Raw genomic sequence first — 16,305 nt, 5'->3', positions numbered from 1 at the left:
GTGATTCCCTCTAAAATGAATTTATGCCTGTAATTTATTCAATTTGTTCTTTATACTCCTTGCGTGTCTACATGCTTATTTGGGCTAACCAGTTCTTCTGCTCCAATGCATACTTACATATTTCTTATTTCTCTTTCCTTGTTTATTGGTATAGTAAAGTAATTTAGTTACTTTAAGCCCCTTACCTCTGCTGCCAAAAGGACGGTTTCTCACTATCAATATGCTTACCTTCCTTTATTTGTTTTTAAACTATTATTGATACAGCCTTTCATCCCAAGTCCCTTTTTCCATGTTTAAAGACCTTAAGCCCATCTTATATATTTGACTTTTTAAGACCCTGTTCTCTGCATGGGTTAAATAGAGTCCACCCCAACAACAAAGTTCCTTTTCGTCCCATTACTGCTGCTGGTGTCTCATGAAATAGGACCGTCTTTGGCACACCACTTCTTCAGCCAAATGTTCACTTCCTGAATCTGCTTTTCTCTATAGCCGGTTTGCAAATGGCTCAAGAGCATATCATGCTTGAGGTCCATCGTTTTAATTTGGTTCCTAGCACCTCATACCCTCCAAACGGGTTAGACAAGGGAGGCAAGGGTGATCACAAAATCACAAGACAAAGGAGCAGAAGTAGGCCATTCGGCCCATCGAGTCTGCTCCACTACCTCACCATGAGCTAAACTATGTAAAGGGTGATAAGGGACTCCCGCATGGAAACTCACTTTTATTATGAATCTATATGGATAACTATACAGAAAAAATAATGAATCATTATAGACAATTATTCAAAGTAATGAATCTATATAGACAATTATGCAATGAATCTGTATGGACAACTGTATAGACAAAGGAACTCTTTCCTCAATATAATCCTTGGCACTGACACAGTTCACCAGATATCATCTGAGAAACATTATCGTTCCTTAAATACTCCTTTGTAAGTTCATCTGGACTGATCATTACGCATTGGTGAATGAATCCCTGATCCAAATACTGCAATAGTTTGCTAGCATCTGGTTAACAGTAAACTAGCCACAGCAACGCAGCGCAACACCACCTCACCGCACCTCACCTCACCTCACTGCACCTCTGTAGGTATAAACCTTACTCCAAATCCTCAATCGTTTGGACTGTTGCCCAACGTCGATGGGAACCAGCTTGTATTGTGGCCACAGCTGCAGAGAGTAATGCACAGAGACATCAAGTTAATCAATTTTCCACTCAATCAGTAGTTCAAGGCAATAAGGAGATAACATTTCAAGCTAATTAACTCCACAATCATTCACCAATGATCAAGAGTTGGAGAGGGCCTGTGCTATGCTGGGCCTCACTGAGTGGCTAGGAGGCAGCCTCCCATTGGAAGATTGCGCCTGGGGCATGCAGGGGGAAGCCATGGATTCCGATTGGCATGTGATCAGTGATCTCAGGTGGCTTGCCAGTCATCAAAAGGTTCAGCTCGCTGAGTTCTTCAAACAAGGCCAGGGAGGTCACCTTTTGCCTGTTGGGCACAGTGGTCATTAGGGAGAGACCTTGTGATATAACCTCATCTGCCTGGTGTTCTGTTCTCCTCCTCCTCCTCTTCTTCCTCAATTAAATCTCTAATAACTGAGCACTCCCTTGGGAAGCCCATTTTGCAAGGTTCCACACTCTGGGAAGCTGCTGGCGTGCCAGAACAGGTACTAGAAAGCTTCCTCAGCAACTCAGCGAGCTCAAAACATGGACATAAAATGCGAGGAAACTCCTGATGAAACTGGTCCTCTAAAACTTGAGGTGAGCATTTCTGCCCCTCATTGTTACCCAGCAACCCTCACCTTCTAAAATGGCCAAATCATATCCGGCTTAACTGCACAGGAATTTGTCTACTGGGAGATTTAGGTGTCAGTCAACATGCTTCCAAATGTTAAAGGAGAAAACCTGCAGTTATATGGCATCATCCCCAATCTCAGGATATCCCAATGCAGCAAATTCTTTAGCCACATTGGGATATTCATCAGCTAATTATTTTAAGAAGTCTGAAAGTTTGCCACCATAGGAAATGTGAGAGAAGTTTAGCAAACAAGTTTCGACCCAAGGTATCACTTATCCCTTTACTGGTTGTCACTCCCAGCTCTGTGAGAAATGCTTGGTCTGCCACTCATCTTGTTCATTCCCAGGTTTTGTCTTCCAGAACCTCAATTCCCAGTCTCTCTCCTTCTGATTCCCCTTTAATCTCCCTTAAACCCTTTACTCCTCTCTTTCTGCAGCCGTACTCAATCACACACCGTTCATAGTCTCCTTTTCCTCTTTCATTCTCTCCTCTTTTCTTGGTCAGCTCAGCCCTGATTTCAGAGACTCCTAATTTAAAAGGTTCCACCCTGACAGAGATGAGCTCAATCTTCAGAGACCCTCTGTTCCTGAATCCCCAGAACTCTTTGACTCCACTCTGTGTGGCGTCTGCCTGCTATGTCAATGCTCATGATGTCTCTGAGCCACAGTTTCCACTGAGCAGTACTGGTGAGATCAAGGACGCGGGGAGGAGATGGTTACAGAGTGAGGGCAATGGTGGAGCAACAGTGGGTTTAAGTCTCAACTCTCCTGGGCTGCTTGAGGCAGTGCTTGAGGGAGAAATCTACAATTCTGAGAATCTTAAATCCTTCCAGAATTTTTGGGATTATTATTTTCACTCTAACTAGTGGACAGGATTAGCACTTGAAAGGGGTAAACTGGGTGGTGTCTGTAAATTTAACATTGCTAGTTTTGGAGCTCCTGGATTTTTGTGACACAAACAATTTCCAAGGAAAGATTAGGCTTGATCAGTTTCAGTTTCCAGTTTCATTTTCCATTCCACGTTTCAGGCAATAATATGTGGAACTCAGCCCCACCCACTGATATAAAAACTACCAGAGATCCTCAGCTTGCACAGTCTCTCAGCTAACCAGTCCTCTGAAGTGCAGCTAGAATCCTGAACAGCAGCATGAGGTGAGTACCACCTTCACTTTACACAGTTTTATTAGGAGTTGGGACATTCTGGGAAAATGACAGTGACATTAGCATGGATAATTGGATCAGTCAAATTTATTTTGATCTGTCTCTGGATCTGCAGGCATCTGGGAGAAAGATTAGTGATCATGTAGGTTAAGGATTTGGGATCTGACCCCAGGTTTGTGATCTGGGAACGTCAGGTTAATCCTGGGATCTCAGACCACTGGGAGGTATTGGGAGTGGGGTAGGTTCACTCACTTTGGGATCCCAGGACCTGATAATTTGAGGCAAGCTTTGTAGTCCATGTCACTGAAGTGTAAAAAAAATTCATTAGGAGAGAGGAGACCAAGAGGCAAGTTAATGAGCATGTCCTCCAATTAAAGGAATCTGCATTGGGGAAAAGGCTTTTCACCATTGAGAGCTTTCAGTTAACTGCAGTAAGAGTGTATCATATATTAACGTTTATCAATATCACTAAGTGACGCTGTGAGCAGAACAGATTGGGGTTAAAAACTACAAAGCATCATTGATAGGTAAGGCAAGTGGGGAAAGCTGCAGAATCTGGAGTTCAGTGTGGGGAAATGTGAACAAGTTGGGAATTGTGGAGGAGGGAAATCACTAAACCTAGTGAACGATGACTAAAGTGAGCCTTCAATGGCACACATGTGGGGTTTAATTCCCTTATCCTTTCCCACCCTGTACCATCTGCCTAATTTTCTTTCCCTTTATCTGTTTTCACCTATCACCTACCAGCTTCTGTCTCAACACTCCCCCTCCTCCACCTCGTTCCACCTATCCATAAACCCCCCCCCCCCCCCTCATCTTGTTATACCTATCAACCACCAGCCCTGGTCTCACCCCTCCCTTCCACTCCCATATACTGGCTATCTTCCCTCTGTACTTCAGTCCTTATGCAAGGTCTCGACCCAAATCATTGACCATTCCTTTTCCCCCACAAGTGCAGCTTGACCCGCTGAGTTCCTCCAGAAGATTGTTTTTTTCGCTCCAGATTACAGCATCTGCAGTCTCTTGTGTCTCTGTCACCTTTATCCTATTTCTTACAATTCCCTGTGCTGAGCAGGAATTATTCTAGATTTCTCATTCTGGATCTACCACTGCATTGAGCTCTCCTGAAAGCAGATTTGGCATAAGGTTATCTTGGTTCATTTCACACTTATCACTTTTACATTTGTTTTTCCCATTTCCTGTGTGGTCAGTATTACTGAGACAGTTCAAAGTCAAAGCTGAGTTTATTGTTATGTGCACAAGTACTTGTAGGCACAGGTGCAATGAAAAACTTACTTGCAGCAGCATCACAGGCGCATAGCATCAGATAAGCAGCATTCACAAGAAAAACAAATTAAACATAAATTATCCACAAATTTTACAATTTTACAAGATATTTACAAGAATTTTACTATTCTTCCCATGGTATAAAATTACCTCACCCATGGGGTGACTATAGTTATGGCTGGAATAATAGCTGACTATGAGGAGAATAGCTGCATACCATTGACCCTTGCATGTCCAGCTATCTTTTACACGTACCCTCAAGCTCCTGTATCTTCTACCCGACAGAAGAGGAGAGAAGAGAGAATGACCTGGATGGGCGAGGTCTTTGATTATGCTGGCTGCTTCACCAAGGCAGCGAGAGGTACAGACAGAGTCCAAGGAGGGGAGGCTGGTGTCCGTCATGCGTTGGGCTGTGTCCACAACTCTCTGCAGTTTCTTGCAGTCCTGGGCAGAGCAGTTGCTGTACCAAGCCGTGATACATCCAGATAGGATGCTTTCTATGGTGCAGTGATAAAAGTTGGTGAGAGTCAAAGGGGACAAACTGAATTTCTTTAGCCTCCTGAGGAAGTAGAGGTGCTGGTGAGCTTTCTTGGCTGTGGCATCCACGTGATTTGACCAGGACAAGCTGTTGGTGATGTTCACTCCCAGGAACTTGAAGCTCTTAACCCTCTCGACCTCAGCACTGTTGATGTAGACAGGTGCATGTACACCACCCCCTTTCCTGAAGTCAATGACCAACTCTTTTGTTTTGTTGACATTGAGGGAAAGGTTGTTGTCATGACACTAAGCTCTCTATCTCCTTCCTGTACTCAGACTCATCGTTGCTTGAGATATGGCCTACCACGGTGGTATCATCTACAAACTTGTAGATGGAGTTAGAGCAGAATCTGGCCACACAGTCATGAACGTATAGGGAGTAGAGTAGAGGGCTGAGGACTCCACCTTGTGGGGCAGCAGTGTTGAGAATAATCGTGCTGGAGGTATTGCTGCCTATCCTCGCTGATTGCGGTCTGTTGGTTAGAAAGTCAAGGATCTAGTTACAGAGGGAGGTATTGTCCTAGGTCTCAGAGTTTGGTGACAAGTTTGCTTGGGATTATTTTATTGAAGGCAGAGCTATAGTCAATAAACAATAGTCTAACGTAAGTGTCTTTACTGTCCAGATGCTCCAGAGCTGAGTGTAGGGCCAGGGAGATGGCATCCGCTGTAGACCTGTTTCAGTGGTAGGCGAATTGCAGTGGGTCAAGATTGCTTGGGAGGCCGGAGTTGATGCGTGCCATGGCCAACCTCTCAAAGCACTTCATGATGGTGGATGTCAGAGCCACTGGTCGGTCGTCATTGAGGCATGTTACCTTGCTTTTCTTTGGTACCGGGATGATGGTGGTCTTCTTAAACAGGTGGGAACCTGAGATTGAAGCAGGGAGAGGTTAAATATGTCCACAAATACTTCTGCCAGTTGATCAGCACAAGATCTGAGCACACGGCCAGGGACACCATCTGAGCCAGATGCTTTCCTCGTGTTGACTCTCTGGAAGACTGATCTTATGTCCTCAACGGTTCAGTTGCATTGGAGTCCATTAGGGTGGGTGGTGACAATCCACTTCCCTTCTGTTCAAAACGCACATAGAATGTGTTAAGTTCATCAGGAAGGGATGCGCTGTTGTTAACTATGCAGCCCGTCTTCGTCTTGTAGCCTGTTATGGCATGTAAGCCCTGCCATAACTGGCGGCTGGTCTGGGACTCTATTTTGAGTCAGTATTGCCTCTTGGCATCCCTGATAGCTTTCCGAAGGTCATATCTCGATCTCTAGTACAGATCAGGATCACCAGATTTGCAGCAGTCCTCGACTTCAGTAGGGAGTGGATCTCCCGGTTCATCCATGGTTTCGGTTTGGGAACACCCGTATTGTCTTCTTTGGTACACAGTCCTCCACACACTTGCTGATAAAGTCTGTGATGGTGGTGGCATACTCATCAAGGCTGGCAGCTGAGTCTTTGAACATGGACCAGTCCACTGTCTCAAAACAGTCACGTAGGAGCTCATCTGCTTCCTCAGACCAGCACTGCACGACTCTCTGTACCGGATCCTCCCGTTTCAGTTTCTGTTTGTATGGAGGGAGAAGGAGCACAGCCTGGTGGTCTGATTTTCCAAAGTGAGGATGAGGGGTGGCTCGGAAGGCATCTTTGATGGTTGTGTAGCAGTGGTCAAGGGTGTTAGCGCCCCTCGTGGAGCAGGAGATGTGCTGATAGTATTTTGGTAACACACCCTTGAGGCTGGCCTGATTGAAGTCACCTGCGATAATGAAGAGGGCATCAGGGTATCCTGTCTCAAGGATGATGACCACGGAGTATAGCTCATTGAGTGCAGGCTTCATGTCCGTCTGTGGTGGGATGTAGACTGCCATCAGGATAGCTGAAGTGAACTCCCTTGGCAGATAGAATGGTCGACACTTCACCGTTAGATATTCCAGGCTGGGTGAGCAGGAGCTCACCAAGACTGTCACATCCAAGCACCCCATGTTATTGATTAAGAAGCAGACCCCTCCGCCTTTAACTTTGCCTGAGGACACTGTACGGTCCATTCGATGAATTGAGAAGCCTTCAGGTTGAATAGCACAGTCAGGTGAGGCAGGTGTAAGCCACATTTCAGTGAGACATAGTACACAACAGTCCCTCAGTTCTCTTTGGTAGGTCAGTCTTGTCCTCAGTTCATCAACTTTGTTCTCAATGGACTGGATGTTAGCTAGTAGTATGCTGGGGAGGGGGGGTCTTGTAACCACGTTGCTTCAGCCTCACCTGCAGCCCAGCCCTCTTACCACGTTTCCGAGACATGCGGTGGCGACTCTGCAGTCCTGAAGTGGAGCCACCAGATAAGTTATTGTTTAGGGTCAGACCTATAAGACCTGGAGTGGATTTCCCCGGACTGGATGGTAAGTAACTTCTCCTTGCTGGAGTTTAAAGACATGGAGTGGATTCACCTGGACTGGAAGGTAAGTGACTGCCAGTGAACAGACTTGGAAGACCTGGAGTTGATTCTTCTGGACTGGGAGGTAAGCTTGGAAGACCTGGAGTGGATTCTGCTATCTTGTGAGGTAAATAGTTGATTCCATACAGGTTTAAGTGTCCTGAAGAGGAGTGAGCTGTCTCAGCAGGTAAGTGGGGGCGTCTAGGGGGGCCTTGACGTCGGGACTCAGCCCCGGGTGCTCCGTAGGGTCGGGCTTACGATGCGGAGGGGCCCCAGTGTCGTGACCCAGCTGGTCGGGTCTTGGGCCTCAGCCTCACATTGGGTCGGGACTTGGGCCTTGGCCTCGCGTTGGGTTGAGCCCTGGGCCTCGCATCGGGTCGGACCTCGGGTCTCGGCCTTGCGTCGGTTCCAGCCTTGGGACTTGCCCCTGCGTCAGGTCGGGCCTCAGCCTCGCATCAGGTTGGGCCTCGGCCCTTGGCCTTGCGTCGGGTCGGGCTTCGGGCCTCGGCGTCAGGTCGGGCCTCGGGAGTCGATCTCGTTGGGTCGGGCCTCTCACTGGGTTGGGCCTCGGGACTCATCCTCAGCACGTCAGTTCTTGGTGTCGGGCGCTCTGGTGGGGACCAGGAATCGGGTCTCAGCAATGGAGGCTCCGTGGGGACGTCTCTTTGCCCTGCAGAGGCTTCCACGTGGACAGGTCCGTCCTAGGCCATGCTGGTCGTTTCCCTCTGGGTCTGGGAGTCGGGTCCACTTCGTAGTCATTCCTGGAAGTCGGAAGATCGCCAGCCCTGTAAGAAGATTTAAAAGAACATTATTAGTAATAGTTAGTGACATAGAGTACATGTATGCACAGGTGCAATGACAAACTTTCTTGCAGCAGCATCACAGGCACATAGCATCAGATAAGCAGCATTCACAAGAAAAACACAAATTAAACATAAATTATGCACAAATTTTACAAGGAAGAACAAAATAATAAAAACAAAGTCCATTTTAGTGCAAGGTAATCAAAGTGGTCATAGTGTTGCTAAACCGTACTGATTAAGGTTGCGCTGGTGGTTCAAGAACCGACTGGTTGAAGAAAAGTAGCCGTTCTTGAATCTGGTGGTTTTTAGGACTTAAGACTTCTCTACCTTCTGCTCAATGGCAGCTGCGAGAAGATGGAATGGCCTGGATGGTGACATATGAGACTGCAGGTGCTGGAATCTGGAGCAACACACAAAACTGCTGGAGGAACTCAGCAGGTCTGGCAGCATCGATGGAGGGAAATGAACTTGTTCCTCCAGCATTTTTTGTGTGTTGCCCTGGATAGGGGGGGCGGGGGATTTTTGATGATGGATGTTGCCTTCTTGAGTTAAATTGGATACCAATGATATTTTTGTGACATATTGGATAGTTCTTTGAAATGTTGCCTTCTTATTCTTGGTCATAGTGTTTTCTATTCCTGAACCTTCTGGTATTGGTTTATTGGTATTGCCACGTACTGAGGTACAGTGAAGAACTTGTCTTGCATACCAATCGTACAGATCAATTCATTACACAGTGCAGTTACGTTGAATTAGTACAGAATGCATTGACGTAGTACAGGTAAAAACAATAACAGTACAGAGTAAAGTGTCACAGCTACAGAGAAAGTGCAGTGCAATAAGGTGCAAGGTCACAACAAGGGAGATTGTGAGGTCATAGTCCATCTCACCGCATAAGGGAACCATTCAATAGTCTTATCACAGTGGGGTAGAAGCTGTCCTTGAGCCTGGTGGTACGTGCCCTCAGGCTTCTTTATCTTCTACCCAATGGAAGAGGAGAGAGGAGAGAATGACCCGGGTGGGTGGAGTCTTTGATTATGTTGGCTGCTTCACCAAGACAGCAAGAGGTATAGACAGAGTCCAAGGAGGGGAGGCTGGTGTCCGTGATGTGCTGGGCTGTGTTTCTGCAGTTTCTTGCGGTCCTGGGCAGAGCAGTTGCTGTACCAAGCTGTGATACATCCAGTAGGATGCTTTCTATGGTGCAGCAATAAAAGTTGGTGAGAGTCAACGGGGACAAACCGAATTTCTTTAGTCTCCTGAGGAAGTAGAGGCACTGGTGAGCTTTCTTGGCTGTGGCATCTGCGTAATTTGACCAGGACAGGCTATTGGTGATGTTCACTCCCAGGAACCTGAAGCTCTCAACCCTATTGACCTCAGCACCATTGATGTAGACAGGTACATGTACACTGCCCCCTTTCCTGAAGTCAATGATCAGCTCTTTTGTTTTGTTGACATTGAGGGAAAGGTTGTTGTCATGACACCATTCCACTAAGCTCTCTATCTCCTTCCTGTACTCTGACTCATTGCTGTTTGAGATACGGCCTACAACAGTGGTATCATCTGCAAACTTGTAGATGGAGTTAGAGCAGAATCTGGCCACACAGTCATGAGTGTATAGGGAGTAGAGTAGCGGGCTGAGGACTCCACCTTGTGGGGCAGCAGTGTTGAGAATAATCGTGCTGGAGGTATTGCTGCCTATCCTCACTGATTGCGGTCCGTTGGTTAGAAAGTCAAGGATCCAGTTACAGAGGGAGGCATTGAGTCCTAGGTCTCAGAGTTTGGTGACAAGTTTGCTTGGGGTTATTGTATTGAAGGCAGAGCTGTAATCAATAAACAATAGTCTAACGTAGGTGTCTTTACTGTCCAGATGCTCCAGAGCTGAGTGTAGGGCCAGGGAGATGGCGTCCGCTGTAGACCTGTTTCAGCGATAGGCGAATTGCAGTGGGTTTGCAATTGCAATTTTAGTTTGATGATGGGGTTTCCTTAGTTGGAGAATCTGTCCAGTTACCCAGGGAGTGCCTGGCAGCTTGTCAGCCTTGTCCCCAGTTACCAATTACTTATGAAATGAACAAATCATGTATGTATTCTGATAGAGTAGCAACTGATTGACATGGTACCACAAAGTTGCTTTCTTCTTTCCTTTTTCCAGCTACTGAATCAATAAAGTGCTGGACTGGCCTAACCCTTTAATGACAAATCTGGATGTAAATGTATGCTGCTCTACTGCATAAGTTGAAACACATTCATTTGTCATGATCTAAACATAGTATTTATTTTCAGCTGGCACTCTCAGCTTATTAGTTGGTGTTTCCAGAACCAAGGCTCTCTTCCACTGGATTTATCTCCGTCTGGTGTATACTGGTCAGACCAGGCAGTGATGGAACTGTTCTGTCTGATGCACCTGCTCACTTATTAGGAATTTGCTAATATTGTGAATCTGAGCAACCAGGATGGAGAATCCAAAAGACATAAATGGCCTTTGTGCTTTCTTGCAGCAACACACTGAAGGATTCCTTGTTCGCGAAACTCCTCCAGCTTCAATGCCACTTCACGTGGACCCCACAGAAAGACAACATTGACCTGGACAATGCGAAGCTTAGATTACAAGATTCTATAAATCTTAGTGTAAAATATAAAGCCACATCCTACAACCATCTGGCTTTTGTAAACTGCCTGCAAGGCAACCATGAAGAAGCAATTCAAAACTTGAAGGAAGCTGAAAAGATTCGGAGGGAGAACCACAAAGATGAATTTGAAAGAAGAAGCATCATCACCTATGGAAACTTTGCCTGGGTGCATTACCACATGGGACAACTGACCGAGGCCCAGTCCTACCTCGACAGGCTGGAGGTGATCTGTCAACCGCTCACCACTGACCCTCGCTATACAGCAATGATACCTGAAGTGTACGGGGAGAAGGGATGGTCATTGCTCAGTTCTGCTGCTGAATACTATGAGGAGGCAAAGGAATGTTTTGAGAAGGCTCTGGCGGAAGATCCTGATAATGTGGAGTGGGTCATGGGCTATGCCACTGCTCTGTTTCGTCTGGCGTCATTTTCTGGTATCCCAGAGAATCAGGAGCAGAGTGAGTCAGTGAGACAGTTGCGTCGGGTGCTGGAGCTTGATCCAGATAACTCTGTGGCCATGGTGCTGTTGGCTCTAAAGCTGCAAGAGTTCAGTGAAGAGCAGGAAGCAAATGAATTAGTTGAACAAGCATTGCAGAAGACCCCTGATCTTCCATACGTGCTTCGCTATGCAGCGAAGTTTTACAGAAAAGGAGGCGCTGTTGATATAGCGATAGGGCTGTTGAAGAAAGCTTTAGAATCTACTCCACGCTCTGCCTTCTTACACCACCAAATAGGTATGTGTTACAGGGGAAAACTATTCACTCTGAAGAAAGATCCAGGCAGCAAACACTCTTCCAATGTTGCATTTCAACAGAAAGCTGAGTTGATCGGTCAGTGCAAGCATCACTTTGAAGAGGCATTTATACTAAGACCATCATTTTTTCTTGCAAAACTGGATTATGCAGGAATCTGCTTAATAAATGAAGAAGTACAACGAGCAGAGGAGATCTACAACGATCTCCTGAGCATGGAGGATATTGCTCCAGATAGTAAGCAGGCATTAGTTTTACAGGTTGGATTATTTGAACTGCACCAAAACAGATCTGAATCAAATGCCATCAACTATTTTCTGGAAGGACTTAAACTCCAACATGGCACAACACAATGGAAAATCTGTGACACTAACTTGAGAAAGATTTTAACAAAACAAATTTGCAGAAATCCAAGCAACAGCAAAGCCTTTGGTGTACTGGGGTTAGTGCACCAGCTGGCTGGGGAGAAGACTGAAGCTACTGAATGCTTTGAAAAGGCTTTGGAGTTTGATCCTGACAATGAAGAATATCTCAGTGCTCTTCGTGAATTACGCCTTTCTACTTAGGCCCTCGATACCCAAATGGACCCCAGGGCATTTTGCCTGTGGAAAGGTCCTTCCTCAACTATTTCCCGCTATTACACAGTTGACCAATGTCATGTATAATACATTAATGTGGACACTTTAATTCACATTTCATTGGCGATCATCTGCAGGTTTTGTGCTTGATTTTGTGACTACACAGAACAGCATTCCCTTCTCTCCCCAGTACTCCAATTTCCATCCGAGATGAAGTGTAGAATATGTGAGGTCATTTCAGGTACATCTGATGCTATGGCTGAATCAGAAGCATAAGCATGTATTTCAACTGTAAGTGCCCAGTCCAATGACTCAGTGGGTTTGATTTCACCTTCAGTTGATTGCTAGTCAACTAAATTCTGGGTAAAACAGATTTTTGTGTGATCAGAGCCAAACAAGAGGTGCCATCTGATTCAGTTTCCAGGTTATAAAGCTTGCTCCGAAAGAAAATGAAATTATTTATGAAATACTCAAATCATTATAAAGGGGAATACTCAACTGCACCATATTTCTTTTCAAATGGGGCAAAATCAGTTATGACCTAGATATGTGGAATGTTTTATAATCCAGTTTAGACTGGAGATTGATTACTTTTGATTTTCCTTAACCTTCTGTGTTACTTGCAGTTAATACTTCCATTCTAAGCAACTTTTAGTTTGAAAGCAAAAATATTTCGGATGTAATCTCCCCTACTTGTACTAGAGTCTTTGTATGGCCCCATTTTACCTGCCGCACCAATGAGTTAAAGCTTAAAGTGATCTACAGTGAAAAAGCACCACGGCAGACTCAAACTGTTCAAAATGCTAAAGTATTATGTTATAAAAACAGAAAATTCTGGAAACATTCAGCAGGTCAGTCAGCATCTGTGGAAAGAAAAACAGAGTTGATGCTTCAGATTGATGACCCTTTGAAGGCCCAGATGCTGCCTGACCTGCTGAGTGTTTCCAGATTGTTAAGATTTCAGATTTGCAGCTTTTTATTAAATTTTCATTTAAAGCTTTATGGTCATTGGCACATATTTTCTGATCAATATTGTTAAATGTGCTGTAATATCAGTGACAAGTGTTAAAGTAACCAATAAAATGCTATGATTTTAGTGCATCATTCTCCACACCAATGCTGTTTTCTTGGTCCACACTACAGTAAACAGGATCAGTTCAAGGAACATTCAAAGAACATTCAGTCCAGCCTTTAGTGCTGATAGTAAAGTTAACACTCCTTCTAGGTGAAGCTGCAATTTATTTGTACTTCTTCCAATTTGGTATACAGGGCTTATTGCTCACAATGTGGTTTCCCCTTCATTGAGGAAATCTGATGCAGATGGCATGCCTATTTTGCAGAGTACCTCATTCAGTTCACAAATGTGGTCTTGTGCTTGCTGTTGCCTGCTACTTTAATTCTCCTTCCCAACCTGGCCTGTTCACTGTTCCAGCAAAGTTCAATGTAAGCTTGAGGAACAACCCCTCATCTTTTGGCTGGTCACATCACAGCCTTCAAGAGTCAACAGTGAATTCAGCAATGTTAGATTCAAGCTATTTCAATCTTGCATCAGACATGACTGCCATTCAGCTTTTTTCCCCCCTCTTGTCCTGTATTTCAGATTGCATTTGTTTTCTCCTATTGCACCTCCTACAGACACAGGAAGGTCTTGATTGCATTGTGGAAGATGCAAAAGAGATTTACCAGGATTTTGCCTGGGATAGAATATTTCTGTTAAGAGGAGAGATTGGACCAGACTTCCTCCAATACCTTTAAATTAGTTCTCTGAGGTGAGATAAGTGACTGAGCACATTAAATGAGAAAATTAATTAGAATATTTTCTTCTGTAAATCTCCATAACCTTCTATTCCCTTCTCACCCATCTAGATGTCTGACACAACCTTATATGTACCTCTAGTGTTTTCCAGTTACTCCAGTTAAAGCAAGTTCCACATTGTCACCACTCTTTAGACAAAGTATTTTGTTTCTTAATTTCCTGGGGACCAAGAGAAAAACATTGTAATAGCACAAGAGAGGACCTGGTGGATTGGGAGCAGGCGCTTGTGAATAAAATGACATCTGACAAGTGGGAGTCCTTTGAAAGAGAGTTAATAAGAGTTCAAGGCCAGTATGTTCCAGTAAGGGTAGAAGGCAAAGATGGCAGAATTAGGAAACCTTGAATGAGAAAGATTATTGAAGGTTTGATCAGGAAGCACATGGCAGGTATGGTCAACAGCAATTGAATGAGTTTCTTGAGGAACATAGAGAGTACAGGAGAATTTTTATCAAACAAATTAGTGGGCAAAGAGGGACCATGAAATATCCTTGGCAGGTAAGATTAAGGAGAATCCCCAGACATTCCATAAGTACATCAGGAGCAAAAGAGTAGCCAGGGAAAGAGCAAGTCTTTCAATATCGGAAATTATTCAAATTATCATACACAATACTTCAGACACCATCTCACCAACACTATCAGCCTGCAAAACTTCGGTACTCCACCATGGATTCCAGTGGTGGAACAGAGCTTGTCATAATAATCGCGGTAAGACTTCCTTTTTCTTTTATTCAAATCATCTTGTCATAAAGGCTAACATGCCACTTGTCTTTCTAATCACCTGTGGCACCTGCATGGTTCTGATTCTGATTCTGATGTTTGTTTTCAGTGACGTGCGTATAAGCACAAACAGGATCCTTTGAACATCGACATGAATCAGCCTCTCACCATCTAAAAAACACTCTGCATTTCGGATTTTTTGCACCAAAGTGGATTCCTCACATTTTTCCACATGATGTACCACCCGCCATTTTGTCACCCACTTGCTCAGCTTGTCTCTCTCCTCTTGAAGCCTCTTTATATCCTCCACTCCGCTCACAATTCGACCTGTTTCTCCTGCTCAGAGGAAGTGGATTGGGGCAATTTTTGTGGTCCACATTTTCTGTGGTCTGGCACCAGCTAAGTCCCAAGGGTGCCAGATAAAAGATTTTAAAATTATGAAAACATTAAAAATGATAAAAGCAGCTCAAATCAAAGACATTAATATAATTAACATTAAACAAAATGGAAATAAGTAATAAAGTATACTTCCCTTAATTGCATGTCACCCTACAATCTTCACCCCAGTAAATGGACAATGAGACCTGGCAAAGGGCAAGTCCAGGTCAAGCCTGGCACCAATCCAAGAGCAGAATTCCAATGTAATTTCTGGAGAATCCCAGCATGCTTCTGTTGCACCACTGAAATCCATAGCAGTACCAAATCTTTCAGGCAGGAGTGGCAAACGTCATTGGCACTTAGGCTGAGCAATTCTATAGAATAGCCAACAAAATTGGCCCATGCTTTGGTACCTTGCAATGCATCTCAGAGGGCAGTTATGAGTTGACCACACTGTTGGAGCCTTACCAGGGAAGCATGGGTATATTTCATTCCTTAAAGGAGATCAGAGGGGATCTTACAATGGATTGTTTCATGATCTCCATTACCGCAAACACACTCTCACATTTTTTAATTAATCTGAACTCCCTGGTTGCCTTTGTGCATTTGAACTCTGGATCATTTGTTGGCGGTTATCGATTACCAGTCGAATAACACTATAATATTTCCATTCCCTTAGAAAGGTTAATGCTTTGGCAATCTTCTGAAAGGTGTCAGAGTGGTGGTGCGTCGCAGACTACACCCTGGATATTACAGGCACCAGCAGCGGCTTGTTGACAGACCTGTAGCCAGGCAGCAGAGTAGGGAAGAGATGAAAGATGTTTCTCACATGAGGCACTGCCCCTGATGATCTGGCTCAGCAGTATTTAAAGGGACCCTGATTGTCACGTCAGTTGGTGGCAGACGTCTGCAACCTCCTGGAGGGAGACCAGCTGCCTGGTGGACCTTGTAGCTACATTACCAGTGGCTGCCCCTTCATCCTTAACATCTTGTGCCTCTGGATCCTTTCAGAATTCCACAACAGGGATGTCCAGGATCTCCCAGTTGCCAGGTCAGAAACATGCTCAGCAGACAATTGAAGAGCTATTTGCAAGAGAGGGTGGTTACAATAAGTCCGCCAGCTATGATACCAATCAGATGGCACTCAAATTTGGGGCTTTGTACAGGAGCAAAGTGTCATTGACTGCACATGTGCCAATCAGAAAGTCTCCAGATGCACAAAAAGCATTTATTAAGCACTGAAGTTAAAAAATGCAGATGCTGAAAATCTGAAATAAAGTCAGAAAATGAACCATTAACTGTTTCTCTTCCCACAGATGCTACCTGACTTGCTGGGAGTTTCCAACATTTTCTGTTTTTATTTAGTACTTTCCTCCAAATTCATTGAAAGGACAAACCAACTAATCTCCTGTATTGAGGCAA

The 16,305-nt window shown here is 44.7% G+C and overlaps 1 protein-coding gene across 2 annotated transcripts in view; it reads left to right on the top strand.

Moving 5' to 3' along the window:
* LOC127576756 (interferon-induced protein with tetratricopeptide repeats 5-like) overlaps window positions 1-13,060 on the top strand; it is a 41,513-nt gene extending 28,453 nt beyond the window's left edge. The window contains exons 1-3 of one of the 2 annotated variants that reach the window (XM_052027472.1): window positions 4,597-4,612; window positions 5,412-5,645; window positions 10,511-13,060. In XM_052027472.1, the coding sequence (XP_051883432.1) occupies window positions 5,518-5,645; window positions 10,511-11,960 (1,578 nt within the window). In that variant the 5' untranslated portion in view covers window positions 4,597-4,612; window positions 5,412-5,517 and the 3' untranslated portion in view covers window positions 11,961-13,060. Of the gene's footprint in view, window positions 1-4,596; window positions 4,613-5,411; window positions 5,646-10,510 lie in introns of those variants that run through there. The other variant, XR_007957284.1, reaches the window with a different exon arrangement.
* The last annotated feature ends 3,245 nt before the right edge of the window (window positions 13,061-16,305 follow it).

The sequence above is a fragment of the Pristis pectinata genome, chromosome 12 (genome assembly GCF_009764475.1).
Source record: "Pristis pectinata isolate sPriPec2 chromosome 12, sPriPec2.1.pri, whole genome shotgun sequence".
In the NCBI taxonomy this organism is placed as follows: domain Eukaryota; kingdom Metazoa; phylum Chordata; class Chondrichthyes; order Rhinopristiformes; family Pristidae; genus Pristis; species Pristis pectinata.
This window is presented reverse-complemented; position numbering and strand designations above follow the sequence as displayed.